Here is a 23,665-nt window from a genome sequence, read left to right as displayed (position 1 = left end):
TAAATAGAAACATGAAAGGATTAATAAACTAAGAGCAACAAGATAATTTAAATCGAAGTTAGGAAATCAAATGAACAAATGAAATGATAGTAAAATTGTAAACAGTCAAGACTGAAAATTGAAGGAGGCGTCTTATTATACAGTGGATGTGTAGTCTGGTCTGTATAAATGACTAGAAAAAGATACTTGTAATGATATCTTTTAAGACATGTAAGTGGTAAGCTTTAAAAGGAATTATTTGTAAAAAGTGGGAAACACTTACTAGTTAGAGAGGGAGATTATAGTTAATCGTAGAAGCAAATCGCATGTCACCTTGCACTTAAGAAGTATCATTGTACTTACAATTAACCTAATTAATCGATTTTTTGAATATAATAATTGATTATTAAAATACTTATCTAGTGTCTATTAATCCACTATTTAAACAAAAAGCTACATTTGTTGACATTTACGCGTTTCTTTGATAGATATTAAACGTAACAGAGAATAAAGTTTAATTAAACAACAAACATTCAATAATAAAGAGAACATAATTTAATAAATAAAACTAAGTATAAAAAATGTATTGAAAGATTTTTCTCGTGCCTGTAATAGATACCAATTAATTTTTTCCAGTTACATATATGGAGAACTTTGATAAGAGTTTTTTGATAAATACATAAAAGAGTTAAGCATTTATGTTGCTTTGAAAACTCATTAAGCCTTACAATATATTACGAACTATAACAAAACTAAAACAAGTGAAGAACATCTATCAGGTTCATTTAGTTGACAGTACGGCAAATGTGATATAAAAATACTGAGGTTAAACTGAAATATCGTTTAATTAACATACAAAAAATAATTATAGGGCATGCACAAATAAATTAAACACTTAAGACACTGCGTACCATCTAATGGAATTAAACGATAGATTTAATAATGTGTTACAGTATTACATGTGTGTTAAAAACTGAAAAAACTTGATCTCGAGATCTTAAAAATAATTAAAAGTAACCATCCGAAAAACAGTGATGAGTTTGAAAATTATTTACTTAATCTAAATATTGACTTTTATTAAAATTGATATTGGTGTTTTGATTTCTAGGACTCTTTTCAGCGTTTTCCATGCACGTGACTTTTTTTGCTTTCAACTTTTTGCCCTAACCGTACGGTGTGCAAGTCTTTCGTGCGGGCCCTTTGCAAAGTTTCCTTCAGACGACTTGGTCATCTATCCTACTGGGTACTATTTACAGGATGCAGTGGTTGTTTCAAGCACACCCTAGCTATTATCAAGTTTAATGGAAAGATATTTTCCAATAAACCATTGAATTCGCTGTAACGACCTTTCCTATATGTTGACTTTCCTTCAAAGAGTAAGCCCCTGAAGGTCGAATCATCACCAGAATAATCGAATATTAGTTTTAAAAAACTGATAAGTGGTGTATCGGTATCCTGGGTACTCTTCCCATCAAGAAAGCTCGAGAAAAATGTCTCAAAAATTTTCGACAGGGTTTGAACCCACAACCACTCGAGTATCTCTGGCTAGGAGGCGAGCATGCTTACCACTAAACCATCGAAGCTCTTTTATTTAAGTTAAAATAACTGTTCTTTGTGAAATCCCACCTGTATATTATTAGTTTTCTTTCATATTTCTACATTCATGTATACATATTTATCTATTGATTACAACGATAAGCGATAATTTTGTGTCAATTTATACTTGTCGTTGTTATTGATTTGTCTGACGAACGTACAATGTACCAAAGCAGCTGTTGCGTCGTTAATAAAGAAATGTTTTATAAAAATGTAAATTTCTCAGTGTGATTCTTACATATGTGATATTAGAATCATAAATTTTCTCTTTATAATAATCCAAACTTAGAAAAAAAGTAGTTTGAACTCTACAACACATCTCACGTTTATCTCGATACAAATACTAAACTATTGAAACATCATGGTAGTTAATGGCGCTAACAGTGACATATACGAGTACTAAGCGATTTAATATAATTGTTTACAAGCTTACATCAATTTCAAATACTCTCGTAGAATGTAAATAATTTTCATCAATATAATTGTTTTGTGTATGTGTAAATTAAAAAGTTTTAAAAACAGCAATTGCAAACAGTTAGTCTATTTTGTCTTTTTTATTTGTTACAGATTTATTAACCAATTTTGTTTAATTATACATGCATTTTTGCTTCAATCTGATTTTTATTTCATCCACTATTAAAGCTTTTTTACTTAGAATGCTCATAATGCGCTTGGGTATTAGGAGAAAGAAAAAGAGAATGGAAAAACAAAAGAAAACTTAGATGCAGTCACTTTCCCTGCATACGATGTTGGTCTTCCCATGGCAGTTATTAGTATCTAGCATGTAGTTGCTATGTTTTTCCTGAAGTGGAATATTTATAGTCATGCAGGTAGCGCGTGAAGCCATACTGCTATTAGATAGGCAGCCAGTACGAGCAATTGAGTTCCGGGTAATCCAAGTCTTGCTTTTACATCTGAAGCGCCTAAGTAGCAGTCGCTTAATCTTGTCTTTCCAGACAAAGATCAAAAAGATTATGACACCTTGTAAGGTGTTAGTCAGATCAGTAACATACCATAGGTACTTGAGCACGTTATCTGCGTACAGCCAGGATATGATCTCCATCGACCAGTTGATGCCCATAACAATGAATAACTTCAAATAAAGGTTGAACCTGGGTACAAAAATAATAATTTTCAATCTGTCAATGAAAAAATTTGATTAAAAATTGAGTAAACAGCTGCTAATAAGGTCCTTATATTATTGTAGTGTATTATTTGTTTAGTACACAAAACTAACTGTATTTTGAAAATTTAAGACTGTACTTAAAAATGAGGTCTTAAAGTTTTTTTAACATGTTACTTAATTTTTTTTTTTTATATCTTAGATATAACTTAAACACGTGTCATTGCTTCAGACCATCAGACCTGTCTCGTAAATATGACTTTTATACATGATGAAGTGTCGTATGGTGTTAAGATTCTACGTATACCCATTTTCAGGGGTTTATTGTAAATTATATCTGTTGTTTTATATAACTTCTTTTACTTCCCCTCCATGATTACCCTTTTTTCTATAAATATGGGAGTTCTTCATGGAGGCCCCTAGCAAAGTTGCTCTTGGACGACTCAGTCATCCATCCTACTGGATACTATTTACAGGGCGTAATGATCGTCTCAAGCAAGTTACAGCTGTCATTCAGCTTTAATGGGGGTTTTAATGATGCTCTACCGTTAAACTATTTAACTCACTGTGTATACCTTTTTGAAACTGATACCTTTACCAATGAACTGATCCCTGAAAAGGAAGCCATAAAGGTTCAAACATCAGCAGAAAAATTCACCATTTGTACTTAGAACCAGATGAGTGGTTTTTCGACATCTTACCCACTCATACCATCAAAAAAAGTTCAAAAAAATCTGAATATTTTTCTATGGGATTTGAACCGAAATTCTTTGGAATTCCTTTGACTAAGAAGCTAGCTCGCTAACCATTAAACTATCAAAGCTTTTTTAGCTATGATATATAAAACTATTAAATAAGGGTGTCAATCGTACATTCATGACAGTTCAGATATGCAAACTAATATATTTATTTTTTAAGATCCCAAGTTTTCTCATAGAATGACAATTCAATTGGTTAATTAGTACCTTACATTTTATAAATAACCAAACAAACAGCTGAGTTTCAAACTATTCTAATGAAATAATGACAATATATACTTTCTCAAGCAGCTAACCTATGCCCCTATGTTAAGTCCAAAAAATTTAGTGTAAGTTATGTATTAAGGGTACTTTAAATGCTCTCTACACAGAAATAGTGTATAAGAGTTCATGGACCCAGATCCAATGTACATCCTCATATAACAAGTCTTTTATATGCTTCATCATAACTGTGAAAAAGTCTGAAAATATAACTTTCAGATGGCTTAGATAATTGTTGTTTTTTAAAGAAAAAATCTTACTAAATGGTTTGTACAAGTTTTTCCCAAATTTATTATTCCTTATTTAACATTATCAGCAGGACTATCATGTTTCCCTTCATTCTAAACTGTCAGCGTACTTTGTGCTTTTTACATGATTGTTAGAGTATGAACTACAGTGAACTTATAATAATAAAGCCATCTTGACTATACTTGAAGCCACTATCTTCTAATATAGGATGTATCTGCATTCACAACTTGTGTGATAGTAAATTTTTTTTATTGTATTTGAAATGATTGTACTGAGCCTTGTTAAGAAATAAATTTTGTAAATAAAATCAAAAAAGGTTAAACCAATATATCCAAAAATATTTACACATACGCATGAAATTATAATAAGTTTGATTGACATACAGAGCACACATACTAGCGTATGTAAATATTTAGTCATAAGGACAAAAGCTTTTGACTCCATACTCCCTCTACAGACCTCTTAATTAGTAAATCCATTCGCTTTCCGCAAAAGATTTTATTGTTCGAATTACGTAGTGAAGTTTGTTATCGATTATAATAATTTGGTACCTACATTTCTTATCTATTAAAAGAATAAGAGATTAGTAGCCTCCTTAAAAATGTTTGCAAAACAGTTGATTTCTTGAATGTAACTTTAATATTCGTACAACTGTTATAAGTCTAGTTCTTAAGAATGTTTTCCCGAAAATTCTTTTGAGTCACGAATTTTTTCTAAATATCTCTTTTTTCTTAAATGTTTAGGTCCTGGTTAAAGTTGCTGTAATAGTAAATGGGTCCTGGTAAAGTCTTGATTTTTTTATAGAGGTTGCGTAGGAGCTTACTTTTTTGGGCTCTTGTAATTGTATTCCTATAAGCTGTGCTTGGAGTTAAGGTCAAGCCAAATAGTGAGATGAGGCAAAAGAAAATGGAAGGGTCATAGAGTAATATAATTTTTATAAACATGAAAAAAGTAATTATTACTTTTACTTCAACTGCTTTGCAGTTAGTAGCATTCGTACTTATTATACGATGGTAGGTACTTTTACTAACGAGGATCACCACATCACCATACGATTGAGCGTGCTGTCATTCAAATAAATCCTTTCAAGATTTGTAAAACGTTGATAAAAATTTCAAGACAATAAGATTTAAGAAATTCTGAAGCTACAAGTGCCAGACTGTCAAAAAATATCAGCGTTACAGTATTAACTTATAGAATCAAGATCATCTTTACGTAAATCGTTCTATAAAATATTTTTACGATATTCAAAAATCTGTTGTAATGTACTTATTGAATTTAAAACAGTATTTATGGTAATCACCTGCTAAGATACTAAAAAAATTAAAGTTTCTTTAGCTATTTTAAATAAAAATCTTGGCTCTCAAGAATTTTTGAGGAAACGTTCTTAAGAACTAGACTTATAACAGTTATACAAATAAGAATGTTGCATTCAAGAAACTTACTGTTTGTAAATATTATAAATAATACATATTATATAAAGGGTAGTAATATATAATACAAGCGGTAAAAATGAATTATTACCAGTATTCAGTGTTATTCTTGGCACGAAAACTTTATTGCCTCCTTTTTTCCGATTATTATTTCTGCTTTTATGTGGTATTTAACAATTTAATTATGCGAAGTCTAGTTCCATTGCACCAACTATCAAATATACTTAAGTTTTTTATCAATACAACAATTGCACTTATTTTCAAATTTAAAACATATGGTGGTAAGCCTTTGTGTATACTATTAAGAATTTAGATTGAAAAATTTATATCTCTATTGTCAACCGTGCGATCACTACTTATATTAAAAATATAAAATGTACAATAATCTATACTATAATGCGTGTGATTAGTTCCTTGAATTAAGCTTAGAATTTCGTTGTTTAAGATATAAGATAGTTGATTGTGAGTTGTTAAAATAACCTTGTTAAGGTCATTATTTATACCATCTTGATCTCCATGAATTTTTTTACGAATGTTATCAATTTTTCATTTCTCAGTAATATTGAATGATTTTATAGTTCCATTTCCTAAAAAAAAACTTCCAATGTTAGATATGTCTAATGATAATCAAAATTTCCTATGGCTTGTCAGTTCTTTAGGTGATAAAATCAAAGCTATTCCAGTCCAAGCTATACAATTGATTTTTTTTTTTTTAATAGAAAATCTTAAGCTAATTTTTTGTACGAAAATTTTTTTTTAGAATCTCCTCAATCATCTATCAAATGCTATTTTGTCACACTTTTAATTATTTTATTGAAAATTTTTGCTGATTACCATTGAGCTCAACATCTTCTTTAAATTCTTTCATAAAAAAATATACCTTTTTCCATAAATTTTTGCCACAAATACCCTTAGACATTGAAAACCAAGCAAAATATTTTCTTAATTAGCATGGTAGCATTACGTTACTTGCTTTATGAAAAATATTATGAGTTTGGTAAACGTATTACACTAAACCTAAAGTTATACCAGCATCTTCAAATGTACTATGAAGTGTTCCGTCAACAACTTTCAATATTTCAAAAGAGTTTGCTTGATTAATCTAATTTAAAATTAGTTAAAAAAAAAAATAGTTTAAAAAACTGAAAAAACACAATAAAAAATTATAATAAATATTTAATAAAGATGATTACCTACTTATAACCATTTCGCACAGGTAATTATTTACCGTTTATCACGAACTTAAATTGTTTATGTTTACTTGCGATCCAATGAAGATTTGGCAATGGGAAAACTGTTGAGTCATTAAACTAAATGTCCGAATTATTTTTTAATTTTTAGTGAGTGCTAAACTAAAAGCATGTTTTTTAGTTTTTTAAACTATTATTTTTATTTTATACTTTTTAGTCTTATAGATGGCCAACCCCCCACAGGTCCATGTAGGGGGGTAAGGCTAATTACAATAGGGTTGCGCCCAGTGCCTTAAGGTGACACTAGCAACATGATATTTTTTACCATCCTCACACCATTTAGCCCTTGGTGCGTATCCTACCTTGGCTTAGGTGGGATTTCATAGACTCAAAGTCCAATCTTTGTATTTCTCTCGTCGAACCTTATTGATTGATACCCATGACATGATAATTTGATAAGAAAATGTCATTTTGCATTATTTTTAGCAAACCCTTTCATCTTATACCTAAATCATAGGGCTACATTTTAAATAGCCAATTCACCACCATGGAACAGCTGCCATGTTGGACTTAGGTCATGTGAATTTTTTTCGTATTTCAATTAGCACACCCATTCATTTAATACCCATATCATGGGGGTGGATTTCAAAGAGCCAGTCCACCATCTTTGGGAGGCCGCGATATTGGATATGTAATGACGTTTCTTAACTAGTCATGTATTGTCATTAGAACTCAGAGCATGTGAAAAATTTCATTCTAATCGAAGACCGGGAAGTGGGTCAAACTAGGATTCCAAGATTTTTTTACATTCATAGTTAGTTACAAGTGAAGCTAATAAGAGTATGTTAAAAACGCTCCGAATCCTTAGGGGATACTATATTAAGTCCACTTATTGTTTAATTATTTAAAACTCTTCTCCGTTTTACCAAAGTTTTTATTACGGAATGCAAACAGTAGTATTCTGGAATATTAACATAGCGAGTTTTTCATGCACAACTGTCTTTTTATTTCATTTGAACGAAACCGTCAAAGCTGTCTCAGAGTTTTTTATAGCCGTGAATATATTAATTTCTCCAAACGATATTTTTTGTTTATTTGCTACATGTACTTGCAAGCTACATACTAAATGACTTCGTCTTCAAATAGAAAATTCTTGCAACCACCATACTGCTCCTATAGGGCTTTAATAATGACAATCCACATGCTCTGATAATTTGTTAAATATTTCTATATAGTTATGATTAGCGTGTATATCTCGTTTTTTCATTTAACAAAATCTATTTTTTTCCTTATACATGTATTAAAAAATGGACTTTTTACTCTAAATAGATGCGTAATACTTACCATTTATGTCACAGTTATATTTGTACAGCAAAACTTTATTATAGGGTACCACCATAAAATTGTCAACTGGCATTTTTTCTTTGCTATTTTTTAAATTAAATATGTAAGGATCACATCTTTTTTTATTTCTTCTGTACTCGAGATAATTATGTTTTTATTTTTTTTTAATAGAACATTTAATAAACTCTTTTCGTAACTTTTTTTAACAAACATTTTGAAAGCTGCTTAGACGAGGGCTCTATTTATTGCGAGGTCCATAAAGCATATGTTCAATAGCTGATTTTTCATGTATGAATTAGGAGGAATTTCTACCAAAATATAGTTGTCAATGCCTGTAGTAGTGAATAATTAATGATTAGGATGCAATGTAACACTAATAACAGCATGGGTAGTACTTTTTTTTGAAATATAAATGTGTAAGCGTAAGAAATAAGTTTTCTGAAAATATTTTTCTTACTTATATCATCTTATATGGATTTTAGTTTAAGTTTAGACAGTGCATGTTAAAGGTTAAATTAAGAATTTTCTTCTCTATTACTTCCAAATTTTCTTGAAATATTTGATTTACTACGTATTATATAATCCATAAGATCTTGGTAGCTTTTTTATACTTTTATATTTTTATATTAAATACTTTTTTACTATCATGACAAAAGCTCATTCTATTGCTTTCCATCATTTCATGCACATGCAAAATAAATTGTTGCATTGATCTTCCAGCATTATGTACAGGACTTAGAATTTTACTTTTTATTCTACAAATATTTTTATACAAACGATATTGTAACGAAGTTTTTTTATGCTTCTGTACAATTTTTCCCTGTCGCAAGTGCTCCATCTTACATCTTCTGACCAAAATAGTAAAGGAAAAACCATGGAATTGATATGCTGTAGTAATTTATTTAAATATGTATGAGTAGGTGTATTATCTGGTAAATCATTTTGATACATACAAGTCATAATCTTAATTTTTTTCTGATGTTAAAACAACTATACCTTAACATTCTGCTAACACAGATTTATTGTACCAACAATTTTTATTGTTATGCTTTCTTGAAAAGTAAGTTTATTAGTTTTAAAGACGCTCTATACTAGCAAAGTTATTTAAATGTTTGTATTTTTTTGCACATGGATTTTGATTTGTTTTTGTGTTAGTATTTTAATATGATATTAATTGTAAGATAACATTTAATTTGACTTTAAAAGTTTTTCTACAGAAGTGAAGTTATTACATACATACGATAAAACGGTAAAACATACACTTTTAAATGCTGAGCAGCATAAAGTGGGTATTCAACATGGTGGCTGTGAATGGTGCCATATATTTAAAGAAAGTCAAACAATCAAATTTTTTTTTGTAGTTGCTACTTCCAGTACTTAATTAAGGTAGTTTCACGATAAGTAAGGTTATGAGTACATGTAAGCTAATTAGTACTAAAATCTTATTTTTTAATATGAGGTGCAAAAACTTGATAAACTCCTGTCATTGAGAAATATAAGTAGCACCTTAAAAAGAAGATTACCTACTTTGCGTTTCTTTGGCAATATGGCACTATTCGCAACCGTCATATCAAATAATTACTTTTTGCCACTCAGCACTTTCTAGTGCATGTTTTACCGAAAATCTTTAGCTCTTGCACGACTTCCAACGTGCCTACGATTCTTGGAGAAAGAGGGGAGTACAGGTAACGTGTTTTTTACCTATATATATATATATATATATATATATATATATATATATATATATATATATATATATATATATACATATCCGTCCCCCTGCGCGCTTCGTGCGCCAACCCCCTATTAGTGAATTATAATCCTTCACGTCAGCTTTGAGGTAGGAGGCAAAAGGTTTTAAATAAAAAAAATTTTTTTTTAATGAAAATACATGAATTGTATAGGTAATAATAATAGTAACATAAAAAATATAATGAATACCATTCAGATAAGCTAATTTTGGTTGCATAAAAGCTTTAGTGGGTCTGTGGTAAGCAATTAAGAGCGGTTCGTAATAGACGTAAATAAAATATGATTATTTAACTTACAAAAATCATAAATTCCAGCATAGTAGTGGAGATATTTTTACAATAAATATTGTTATTTATTGTGAATTGGTTCTATTTTTTATTCATTTTTATTCTGATTTACATAGATATTCTAATATTGATAGGTACACATTGACCTTTGATTTTCATTAAAACCAGTTTAATCTGTATTCTGTAACAAGTAAGAAAACTATGGATCAAATATTACTATAATGATTGATAATTATTTACATGCTATTAAAATTTTTCATTTACTTTTTTATGGATTTTATGGTAATGTATTTTAAATGCATCTTTTCTTGAAAATTATTTTCCACAATGCTTAAAAATTTCATTGTGCTCCGGGTTATGTATGTTTAAATGACACCGTAAATATGTTGCTCTTATAAGTTTTTTGTCACAGGTGGAACACGATATAATTTTACCGTACATATGCTCTCTAACGTAGCATACTTAATGATTTTTTTTCATAACTATGTATCATACACTACATTTAAAAAATTTTTTATGTTTTTTTTGATGAATTTCAATATTTCTGTAGTTTCAAAAACATGTGGGCAATGTTCACACTTAAGTAACCTCATTGATCTGAAATTATTGAATAAATTGATGAATTTCTAAATTTTTTTCACTTCATACTTTACATTATAAAAAAAAATTTTTCAATCAATTTTATTACAAAAAGCACCTCTGTATTGGTACTAAAACTATATTTTGTATATATACTTAGTAAATGTTTGCTTATCATTTATTTTCGTTCTCCAATTCACTTAATTGTGAAAATCTTTACCTAATATTTATCATAGCACTTTTTAACTACTTTGAATCGATACAGGAAATAATTAGAGACCATTGTTTATATGATACTGTAGCCAGTAATAGCTTACCGCAGAAGTTATCTATATAGTAACTTGATGTTAAGAAAAAAACAATGCCAGTTCTACAATTAACACACTATAACACTTTGTGTTGGTAAAAATTTAAGCAACAGTAGCTAATTTCAATAGATAAATCTTTTTTTTTTTTAAATGAGATGGCATTAGAGTTTTATGAATCAGGTTCTCATACTGCTACTGAAGTTTTACATTTTGCCCTTACATTCTTGTGCCATAAGCAACCATACATGAATACATGATTTCCTCTCATAACCACAAAAATAATAATAAAACAAACATTTCTATAAAGAATCATATAACATAGTCAAATTATAAAAAGATTTCACGCAAACGACGGAAGTGTATTGAAACAGTCGAAAACACGTGTGAGGGAGGCCGAAGAATTGAGTGGAGAGGCAGTGGAGAGGCGAAAGGGGGCAGTAAGGGGCTTGATCTGATATTTATTGCGTGAAAATAACGTACAAATAAGATGAATTTCACCCTAATTTGTAGGGGGGCAGTGGAGGAACAGTGTGAGGGTCTTTAGGGGCAGTGAGGGGCAGTGGAGGGTTATGTAGAATGCCTCATACGTATAACTATATAACATAGGAGGATGTATATGTATTTTCCTACATTTTATAATTAACTTGGTAGGGAATTTTCAACAACTCTCACAGCCCCGCACAGATCTTTACTCTTCTCCCACCGCCCCACCCACAAAACCTCCTCAAAATAAGGTGAAATTCCGGAATTTTCTTCCTTATTTCATCACATCACGATTTTATCTGAACTTCTCACCACCCCCAACTGCCCAAGACCTATTTTATGGATCCCAACACCTACTAATACATACATATACTATGAGACGTAAGCTTTAAAGATGAACTAGCACATACACGCATGAATATAAGTGATAACAATTTGCTGGTAACATATATATTATTATTTTTTTTAGTGTATGCAAATAATGTTTTTATCATTCTGACTTACATTATAATTTACCTAGATTCTCTACTGGTCCTTACCGATCATATAAATTCATGAATATTTAATTGTTTATGCAAATTTTCAGATGTTTTTCTATATTGCTCTGAACACAAAAAAAGACCTTAAACATAAAAAACATTTAAAATTTATTCATTGATATAACTAGAAGGTAAATTATAAACTAATTTGTAATAATTTTGTTTCGATTTGTATAAGAGGATAAAATTTTTGATGTGCTAAGCTTTTTTTTTTTTTTGATAAAATCGGTAATATACAACTACACAAACCGTGAAAGTATTGCCCTACTAGATAGAGAGGCTCATTGTTATCAGTCAACGTACAGAATTAGTCAAGTTATTGAGTTAATATTTATTGCACTGTTGGATGTATACACGTTGAAAAAAAAAAAATTTTAACAATTAGTATTTTAAGTAGAATATGATTCAATTAACAATGCTTTCTCTTTTCGACGTTAAAAAATAGATAATGTGTTAACGAAACTTCAATCGGTAGATTTAATCAAAAACTGTTTACTAATACTCATCAGAATTTGATCAAGGAGGAAGAAATTTGCAGTAGTGGGGGATCTGAACAAAACGTAAGCTAAGTCAAAATAAGGAAGAGAACACATTCCATTAAATCTACAGCCAGTTACAGAAATATTACGCCTGAGCAAATTGATGCGCTTATTTTTGCTAAAGTTTCATTAGGTCATTTGAAATTTGAAAAATTTGCCGTTAAACACATGCTTCATGGTCCTGAAACAAAACACAGTCCTTGTATGGTTGGTTCTAATCAGAAGTATTAAAATTTTCTAGAACCTTTCACAAACGTACTACATTTTGAGAAACATTCTAAATAAATGGTAACCCGTAATATAAGAGAACAAATAATCTATCACATTAATATTATTTTAAAACATGGGCAAAAGATAAAATTTTAGTAAATGATTGTGTAATGTCAGTAAACTACAATAACTAATTTTGTGTTTCGCCTATTCCTTCAGAACTTTCTATATTAAATTGAAAGCATGTAAATACTTTGTGTTCGATTTATGCAAATGCTTACTAACCTATGCTGACCGGAAATGAGAAAATAATATTTTTCTATACACAAATAACAAAAATATTTTTAAATAAAACTAATAAACGTAAAAGGTTAACTGGGAATGGCTTCCCTCAAATATTAAGCTATAATAACTAAGAGTTAATAAAATAAAGACATATTAGGATCAAACAAAAATACTATTAAGAACTAGAACTATTACTTATAGATAAGGCACAAAACAACCCATACATACTATACCTGTAGCAAGCAACAGCCATAGATAATTTACAAAAATGTTAACTACAGTAAACCTAGCAGAGCAACTACATTAAATTACAAGAAATTATCCAATTTTTACCGTTCGTGTTCGCAAAATCATGATTTACTGAGTAACCCCTTTTTATAAATCTTATAATTTTATAAGCCAACTGCAATAACTTAATTTAAAAGCTGGTTAAATTATGTTACAGTTTCCAATGTAAAATAAAAAACAAGAAAGGCTTTATCCTATTTGCTATTACTACTCAGATACGTCGTGAGAAAGTCGACATACCTGCCTCCAACATGGGTAATAGAATTAATTATTCACCGAGGCACGCATGCTAATTTTTTTCTCCAATGGACTAGCGGTAAACAATATGTTGATTTTTAAAACATTACAATCAGTAAATACTACCTGTTGATTTTATTTAGTTAACTCGTGACAGATAAAGTACTATTATCTTTACTATTATCCTAACTTTTACAACCATTATCTTAATTATTACTATTATTATTATTATTATTATTATTATTATTATCATTATAATTATTATTACTACTGTTACTATTATTATTACTATAACTACTACTACTACGACTACTACTACGACTACTAATACTACTACCACTACTAGTACTACTAATACTACTACAACAACAACAACTACTACTACTACTAGTCCTACTACTACTACTACTACTACTACTACTACTACTACTACTACTACTACTACTACTACTACTACTACTACTACTACTACTACTACTACTACTACTACTACTACTAAGACTACTACTACTACAACTACTAATACTGCCGAGCGAGAACGTGAGCCCAAGGCTGGATACCAGACATGTCGCTGGGTCTGCCAGGTGTGGAGCCCTACGGGAGGCTGAGGGAGTAGCTCCGAAGAAATGGCGCTGACCCTGCAGGTAAACCTTGATAGGACCGTGCTCGCGCATGATCTGCTGTGCCAGATTTCCCGTGCCCAGGGTGCAGATATGCTCTTTATAAACGAGCCATCCCGCACGCTACCAGACCGGGGCTGGTACTGCGACAGGACAAAAAGATCAGGTGTGGGAGTGCTTTCTATGTGAGTTGCTACATATCCCCTAACATCTCGATTGGTGTCTTAAGAGATCGGCTTGCCAAACTCGAGGATGCTGTTCGAGTGTGCAGGGAAAGTGGTGATGTTGTCCTGGCCAGTGACTTCAACTCCAAGGCCATCGCTCGGGGGGAGCCGATAACCGACCCTAGAGGACGGGCAGTGTTAGAGATGGCTGCAAGGCTGAATCTCATCGTCATGAACTCTGGTGGTTCAGCAACGTTCAGGCGACCCGGAAACCGGGGTACGATCATCGATCTCACACTGGTGTCGTCAGAAATGACGGTGCGGGTGTCTGACTGGCAAGTCCTTGAGGACTACACGGCCAGTTATCACCAGTATGTCAGCTTCGTGATAAACGAGGATCGTGGTGCAGGCTCACGAGATGTAATCCAAAGGCGCGTTGCCGGGTGGAACGTAGCAAAGCTTAACCAAGATTTGCTGCTGGAAGCTATGGTTAGCGCGCCACCTCCAGCTGATTTGAACAAGATCACAAATCCAGCGGAGGCCAAGGCACTCGTGAGTGGCACTTCGAGACGGGTCAAGGAATGGTGTGACGCGTTTATGCCTAAAAGGTCGGCCAAAAGAGGTTGACGCGCGTTCTACTGGTGGACCAAGGACATCGCTAATTAGCGTGGAGAGGCGCAGCATCTTCAGCGTCTTGCACAGCGACACAGAACTCGCGAAGGTGCCGAGGCAGCTGTTGCCGCGTACAAGGAAACAAAAAAAGCGTTGGTGAGGGCGATCAAGGTGAGCAAGAACCGATGCTGGCGTGAGCTCATAGATGAAATAGATAAGGACACGTGGGGCCTGGGCTACCGGATCGCGTTAAAAAGACTTCACGGTACGGACCCGACGCTGCCGATGGAACTTACCTTCTTGGAGAGAGTGGTCTCTTGTCTCTTTCTGAAGCATCCCGCTATAAGGCGAGAGGAAATAAGGGTTGGACAGGTGCCTCTCTTTACGCTCGATGAATTAAGGTCAGTGGCATCGAAAACGCCAGGGCGAAAGGCCCCTGGTCCGGACGGGTCGCTGTCTGAAGTCCTCAAGATAATAGCTGCGAGAAAGCCACACGTTTTTTTGGACATGTTTAATGCGTGCCTGCGCGCTGGACTGTCCAGCAGGCCTTGGAATATCCAAGGGCTTGTTTTTCTGGATAAGGGCAAATCACCCCCCCCCCTGGTCCCGTCGTCATTCCAAACCTTAGGTATGTTAAACAATGCTGGAAAAATGCTAAAGAGGCTAATCAGAACTCGCTTAAGAGGAGGAGTCAGCCTCTCAGAAAATCAGTATGGGTTTCGTAAGGAGCGATCAACGGTTATGGCTGTGGCCGAGGTCCTCGAGTTGGTCGAAAAGGCATGGAAACCCTTCCATAATACGGGGAGCGTCTGTGTCCTGGCGACTCTTGACGTGAAGAATGCCTTTAACTCGGCGGAATGGTCCGACATAATGAGGGCCCTAAAGCGCCAGAATGTACCGGACTACCTGAGAAAGATCCTAGACAGTTACCTCCAGGATCGAGTACTCCAGTACGACACAAAGGATGGACCAAGAGAGAGGCGTCTGACGTCGGGAGTCGCACAGGGATCTGCCCTCAGCCCCGATCTCTGGAACCTCGTCTACGACGAACTTTTGCGCCTCGAAATACCGCCGGGGTTCAAGCTGACGGGCTTTGCTGACGATATAGCATTGCACGTCACAGCGAGAGCGCCAGAGAAGGCCGAGCGAAAAATACGGTGGGCGGTCACGATAGTGTCAGAATGGCTCCAGGAATACGGTTTCGAGCTAGCTGTAGGGAAAACAGAGATGGTCGTCCTCACCAGGCAGAGATGGTTTGGGGGTGACTTTCGCCTAAGCGTTGCGGGTGAGGTAATCTGCGCGAGTCTGGTGGTGCGCTACCACGGAGTGTGGATCGATTCACGACTTACCTTCGGGGAGCACTTTAGGAGAGCAGCCGATAAAGCTGTTTGGGTCGTGGGGGCGCTTTCACGGTTAATGCCGAACGTTGGAGGCCCGCGGGAAGCCAAAAGACGGCTTTTTGCGTCGGTCTCCAACTTGATTCTGCTGTACGGCGCGGAGGTTCGAGCGGACGCACCGCGAGGAAGGATCTCTGAGAGTGCCTAACTTCAGTGCAGCGCATCGGATTCTTAAGAATCACGTGTGACTATCACACAGTCTCCTTCGCTGCCGCTATGGTGATAGCACAAACGATACCCATCGTGTTGCTTGCGTGGGAGCGGTGAAGGAAATTCCTGGGCTCCGGCGACCAAAGCGATAGCGACAGATGGGAGGAAACGTTGACGACGTGGCAACAGGAGTGGGATTGGGCTGCAGTGGGTAGATGGACGCACCGCCTGATTCCGGACCTGCGGCCATAGGTGGAGAGAGCACATGGAGAGGTAAACTACCACCTAACCCAGTTCCTCTCCGGGCATGGTCAGTTCGATGCCTATCACCGCATGGCGGCAAAGGCAACATCTAAGTGTCTTTACTGCGCTGCGTTGGATGATACCATCGAACATACGTTTTTCGTGTGTGAGAGATAGCACCGTAAGCGCTAGCAGCTGGTGGACGGGATCGGCGAGTCGGCCACTCCCGAAACCATCATCACCGAGATGCTCAGCAGCAAGGAGGGGTGGATGGCAGTGAATGGCTTTGTCGGATCAGTCCTCCGGCAGAAGAAAGAAGAGGAGAGAGCTGCCATGCAGGTAGCAGGGGCCCCTGAGTAAAGGATGTGGACTCAAGCTGCGATGAGTATTTATACTCATCAGCAAGTGGAAGCATCATTGAAGCACTAGAAGACGGGTGCCGGTCCTCAGGGACATCCAGTCCTTTTTAGAACTCGAGAGGATTAGCACCTTTAGCAACTGATGGCGAGCTTGCTCGCTAATGCTGTGAGATACGATGTTCTCCCTGGTGGCTCCACCCTGAGGTCATGCCTTCACGATTCCGGGGTAGATCTAAAGCCATGCGGCATGGGGGGGGGGGGTTTTAGTGGGTATGGATGGTCTAATAAAAAAATCCACTGAGTACCACACTACTGCTGTCCCTGCAGTGTGCATTTATGCTTTTCCCCTCCCTCCACAAATAAAAAAAAAAAAAAAACTACTACTACTACTACTACTACTACTACTACCACTTCTACGACTACTTCTGTTTTTGCTTATGCTCCTTGTTCTTCGCTTACTGCTGCCGCCGTGGGTGGTGCTTAAATGCTCGATGCGGGCCAAGAAAAACTAACACCCGTCGTGTATAAAGGTAAGTGGTGGCTATAACATTCTTCCCAGATACATGCATCTCACTCTCACTAAACAAACACAGGGAAACTTACGGAAGACGATGAAGGTGAACTTTGACCCTGATAAGGCTAATGTGGCAGTCTAAAGTGTTGTCACTACGAAAAAAGGAGACATACTTATTTAGGTTGAAAGTGTAGAGATTGCTTTTGCATTCTCACAGCAAATTAGAAAGTCATTAGCCGGACAGGGTATTGTCAAAATGAGCAACAAAAAAACACACTAGAGGTCCTAGACCTGGATGCTATTGTAGAGGAAGATGAGCTGAAAGAGGCTTTCGCTAGGACTTGTGGTTTTAGGAGCCAGGGGCCAGAGGTAGCTTTCTTAAAACCAAATGCCAGATGACAAAGGCTGGCGTTGATAAAGGTAGACAAAACAACTGCCAGACAAGCAGAAAAGGAACGCAGGTTATTGGTCAGCTTTGTATGTGGCCAAACTCGAAGATGAATTGAAGTAACAAGGTGTTCCAAATGCCTGGGATATGGATACGTCTCTGGCAACTGTAAAGAAAAAAAACAGATTAAAGCTTTGCTTCCAGTGTGGAAGCTCAAACCACCGAAAATAGAGTGTCCAGGCTCAGCACGGTGCTTCCTTTGCCTAATGATGGACAACAAGCACGAAGCAGGCAGTGGGAGCTGCTCTTATTTAAAAAAGCGCTAGAAGAGGCTAGGGGTAACCCCAATCAGGACAAAAATGAGGCAAAGGGGCCTTGAGTAAAAAGCCAGGCTAACGTGGACCTACGCTGCGCTGGGTACATTTTACCTATCAGCAAGGGAAAGCATCAAGCTTATAGCGGTGCTTGCTAGGTAAGCGGCCTACTATGGAGCGCTAGACAGGGTGCTGGTCCTCAGAGACTTTGAGTCCTTCTTAGGAGTCAAGAGGATAAGCACCTTTAGCAAATGGTGGTGAATTAGCTCGTTAATGCTGTGAGATGCGATGGTCTCCCTGGTGGCTCCACCCTGATGTAATACTAACGCGGTTCCGGGGTTGATCAAAATCAACGCAGCATGGGGGGGGGGTTAGTGGGTATGGGTGGTATATAAAAAAATCTACCGAGTCCTATACTCCCACTATCCTCGCGGTGTGCCTTAATGCATGTCTCTTATCTCCACAAAAAAAAAAAAAAAAAAAAAAAAAAAAAAAAAAAAAAAAAAAAAAAAAAAAAAAAAAAACTTTTTTTTTGACGAAACAGCTGCCAAGAAAGTCAAGCACACAGGCTGATTCAAGATTGGCTGCGTCTGCTGCTATGTGAAAAAAATTATAATAGTCATAAGGTGCTTAAGATGTTTGATGTATGATCACGTCTCTCACGACTGTAAAGAGACGGACAGATCAAAGTTGTGCTTCAAGTGTGGAAGCAGCAACCACCGCAAAAAAGACTGTGGTAATACAGCACGGTATATTGTGTGCAAGACAGGGGACACAAAACCCGAAGCTGGCAGTTGAAGCTGCCCAATTTTCATGCAAGTATTAGAATAAATGAGGAGGAAAGTCTAAGTGACGCAAAAGTGAGGTGACGAAAGTTTAAAGGAGAGTGAGATAATGTGGACCCACGCTGAACTAATTAAACTTACTTATTCAGCTAGGGGAAGAATCAAGCTTTTAGTGGTGTCTGCAGAGAATGCAGCCTACTAAGGAGAGCTAGATACGGATGTTGATTCTCAGGGACCCCGAGTCTTTTTCAGGACTTAAGAGAATCAGCACTTCTAGCAATGGTGACGAATTTTAATTTTCTCCGTGGTGGCTCCACCCTGAAGTTATGCGAACGCGGTTTTGGGGTGAAACAAAAGCCACGTGGCATGGGGGGGGGTTAAGTGGGTGTGAGTAGTCCAATCAAAAAAATTCACCGAGTCCTTTACTACCACTATCCCTGTGGTGTGTTCTAATGCATTTCCCCTTCCTCCACAAAAAAAAGAAAGAAAAAAAGTACTACTACTACTACTACTTCTACTACTTCTACTACTACTACTTCTTCTACTACTATGACTAATACTATAATTATAAGTTATTATAGCAACCATCACCATGAGTTCTATTTAAGTATAAGTGCTAATTGATTTACTGTAACACATCGACCGTTTAACCACCGGAGAATTTAATCGAAATGTTACGCGATTTTCACCGCTCTTTTTGCACGAAGTTTAACTGAATAAATGAACAGTTTTTTGCATTAGTAAATATTTATAAAATTCTATATTAATGTTAATATTAGGTAACAATAAAATTCTGTAGGATCTAGATGTAAAAGACAAAGGAAGGGCAGGGGTAAGTAAATCACCTTCGCTTTTCTTGACGCACATAGGAGAGCAAGCCGGATGTGGGAAGTGCCAACTTCTGAGCGGCTGAACTAGATTAGTTTTAGCTGATTAGGTTTTCGGCTACTGTCATTTTCCCAAGATTCTCACCTTGCAAGCTTTCCTACATTATTTTTGAGTCAGCACATGATCAAGACCCACTACTTCTATTAAAAGAGCCAGAAAGCCTCGAAATTGACCTTTAATATGGTAGATTGGGTAGTTAGAATCTGACTATGCTACCTAATATTCTAACTCGGAGTAAGGTCACAGTTTGTTCTTACACTTGAACGGTAGCTAGAGTCCACCTCTGCTATCATTTGATCCTCTTCAAGTGTTGTTTACATCTCTTCTTTGGATTCCTTGCGTTTATTCACCACATTCAAAATTATTTTTTTTTAAATAGAATAAAAGTAAGTGATTCAAAATTATTACGACTTTCTAACTTCATTATTTTTTTTCCTTTTGGCTAGGGCATATCATTGAATCCACACACCATTACTCGTGACTGTTTTGGTACCTTTCAGATCTCTTAGTTAAATGATCAATTGTTACATACGTAAAATTTAGCAACATCACCTTTACTTGTGACAGTATTAGTGGCTCCTAGACCAGTCACGAACTTAATCACAAATTAATCCTTACATAAACTCTGGAATAATTACTTTTACTGATGAGAGTATTGGTAGCTTGTAGATTGTAAACGGGACGCCTTCAATCAACCGCTCCGCGTAGTATTGACAACCTCTAGACACGTTGCAAGTAAGTGTATCGCAAAACAGTCCACTAACCGCTCCAAGCCATGACAACTTGATTCCCTTTACCCGAAAGCATTTATACCCTTTTTCAAGTATCCTACTGTGTATTTCAATTATTCTTTAGCTCCACATCCCACTTACATACCCAGTATAAGTCCCGATTTATTAAACGAAAGCTAGACTTGATTAATTCGTCGCACCGACGTAACAGTTAATATTTTTTTTTTACTCCATAATACATTTTTATTGCTGAAAAATGAATGTTATGCTAACGTTAAATGTTGTCCATTAATCTAAAACATAAAACTTACTTATGACTACATTCGTAAAGGTAGTGATAGAGCAAACATTAAAATTTAAAAATTAAAACACAAAGATGTTAAACGAAATAAGTAGTTATGACGATGCTAGATACGTGGATCCAATGAAAGTAGTTTGGGGTCTACAAAAATTTTCAATTTGTGAAAAAAGTCAGGCATTTGTGAAGTGAGCTGTCCACTTTAGAAACAAACAAAAACTTACATTTGATAAAAATAATTCTAAAAATAGTATAAAATCATCAAACGCAACTAACAGTTGTCATGTAATTAACTAAACATGATTATTTTGACAAATCAATAAAGTATTTAAGCATTCTAGAATATTCAATTTTCAATAACATACTTAGAATTCGGGAAAGATGAGAAAATGTAAGGAAAATTATTGCAATCAGTAGATTAAACAAACCATCTTCCAAAAATATAATTAATTTTAATTTAATTTATTTAAAATAGAATAAATGGTGCAACATCCTTTTATAACATTAAAACATGTAAGGAAATGAAATACCAGATGTTTAAAGATATTCCAATCGTAATAGGTTCACTGAGTCATGATTTTTATATCGATAATATTTGAAAAACAGCTATTAGTGTTAGGTTTCGTAATCAATAAGGACAAATTTTTGCATAATTTTGAATTTTGAAAACTATTATCAATGGTTCTGGAGATTCGAGAAAAACTTATTGGTATGAAACATTAAGTTATTATTTTATTTCTCAAGGTTAAAAAATTTTGTCAATGGCGTAGACTGGTATATCTTGAGTACTGCTTCCAAAAGGTATGACAAGTCATAGAACTTTCAGACTTCTACTAGACTGAAACAATACAGAAAGCGTACTTTTAGAATTAAAAGACGGTAAAAAAAAAATTATAAGAAGAGGATTTGATTATTTAGAATGCAGCTTAACAAATTCTAAAAAAATCCTTTAAAATAGTTAACTTCACTTTAAAAGGTATATGCAATACGGAAATATGTTTTAGTAATAAATAATTGATTTCAGAAAGCAATTCTTGTCAAATTCTTCCATGTCTATAAAACAGTAATAAAAGTATTATTATTGAAGTAACCATTAAAAACTATTATTTTAAAATAGTGTGTGCGAAGATCAACTTTACATGCACCTGTAGAGTTTGCAAGGAACGCCATTCAGGCACTGCTTCAAGTCGTACGTGAAGAAATCGGCACCAGTGCGCGAGAAAATTTCGTAACCTTGCAACAACAAATAGCAGAGACTCGCAATAACGCATTGAATATTTAGCATAACCCTATGCCTCTGCTTATCAGATTTATTCTTGTGTTGCGTTATATAAGCTTGTGCGCATTATTAGCGCTTTATAAGTGTGTGTTAACAATATTAATTTTTAACATGAACTCGGACAGTGAATCAAGTGATACTGATTATGGAGATGAGTTACCGCCTGATATTGTTGAAGTGGTTAAAAAAGTGGCTATGAATTCGTTGGCTGAAAAATCAAAACGGCAGAATACTGCAGCTTACAGTGCGTTCAAGAAATGGCGCTCAGAAATGAAGACAACATCGTTCTTTGAACGTAGTATTTATAGCGAAGTATTTATAGCGTATTTTAAAGAGCTCTCTGAAAAACATGCTCCATCAACTTTATGGACAGAATATTTGATGATTAAAACGTGTGTCAAAAATTTTGATCACATTGATCTGGGCTATTATCACACTTTGATTGCTTTTATAAAGGAAAAAAACGCTAGATACAAGGAAAAAAAAGTCAAGATTTTTGAGCCTGATGAAATCCGTAAATTTGTTAATGAAGCTCTAAATGAAGTGTATTTATGTAAAAAAGTAAATTATTGAATTTGGCTTTTTTTACTACTTGTAATTACGCTTTGTAAGAGATACGGTCATAATAATTATATTTTAAGGTTATTCTTATTTTTGGTATAAGTGATGCATGTCGATAAAGTGAGCTAGCAAATCTTACTTTAACTTATGTTAAAGACACCTCAGACAGCTTTATCGTAAACATCAAAGTGACGAAGAACGACATTGATCGGTTATTCACTATTGCTGGAGATTATTATAAAATCTGCAAAATGTACACAATTTTAAGGCCTAAAGATGTATCGCACAATCGGTTTTTTTTGTTCTAAGATAAAGAAAAATGTAAACGCCAGCCAGTAGGAGTGAATTCAATTGGTAAAGTTCCAAAAATTGTAGCCACATGGTTAAAGTTACCAGATCCTGAACTACATACAGGCCATAGTTTGAGAAGGACTTCGGCAACGTTGCTTGCAGACGGCAAAGGTAATGAAAACGATCTAATGAGGCACGGAGGTTGGAAATCGGCGACAGTAGCTAGAAGCTACGTTGAAAAGTCGCTTTACAACCAAAAAGAAAGAAGTAAAAAAATTACGGATATTATCAACTTAACAACACCGTTCGCCAATTCCCATGCAGTTAAAAAACAAATTTCTTTTACGTCTAATATAAGATTTAATAAAGCAACTGTAGATATAAATAATGTTGAAGCCGAGTCGAAAGACAATTCACAATATTAAAGGGTGAACTATGTTCCGAGTACCACGCAAAACGCTACATTTGGATTGCCATTGAAGAAAAGAAAGATAAGTAATAAAAAGGAAAATCGTGAGACAATGGAAATCTCCAACAAAAATAAGAAAATTAAATTAAATTTTATTAATTGTAATGTTACGATAAACATCTATAATGATATTAAAAAATAAATAAAATCACGATAAAAACA

The 23,665-nt window shown here is 34.8% G+C and overlaps 1 protein-coding gene across 1 annotated transcript in view; it reads right to left on the bottom strand.

The window, feature by feature from the left end:
* Positions 1 to 2,110: 2,110 nt before the first annotated feature.
* Positions 2,111 to 23,665, bottom strand: part of LOC106640606 (G protein-coupled receptor Mth2) — a 437,690-nt gene continuing 416,135 nt past the window's right edge. The window contains exon 5 of the mRNA XM_089595582.1: positions 2,111 to 2,687. Coding sequence (XP_089451708.1) covers positions 2,294 to 2,687 — 394 coding nt within the window. The 3' untranslated portion in view covers positions 2,111 to 2,293. The remainder of the gene's footprint in view (positions 2,688 to 23,665) is intronic.

Source organism: Copidosoma floridanum, unplaced genomic scaffold (assembly GCF_036245765.1).
Source record: "Copidosoma floridanum isolate Cflo_tuat_1 unplaced genomic scaffold, Cflo_Japanese_pri ptg000026l, whole genome shotgun sequence".
Classification (NCBI taxonomy): Eukaryota; Metazoa; Arthropoda; class Insecta; order Hymenoptera; family Encyrtidae; genus Copidosoma; species Copidosoma floridanum.
Note: the sequence above shows the minus strand (reverse complement) of the source record. Positions and strands in the feature narration are given on the sequence as shown.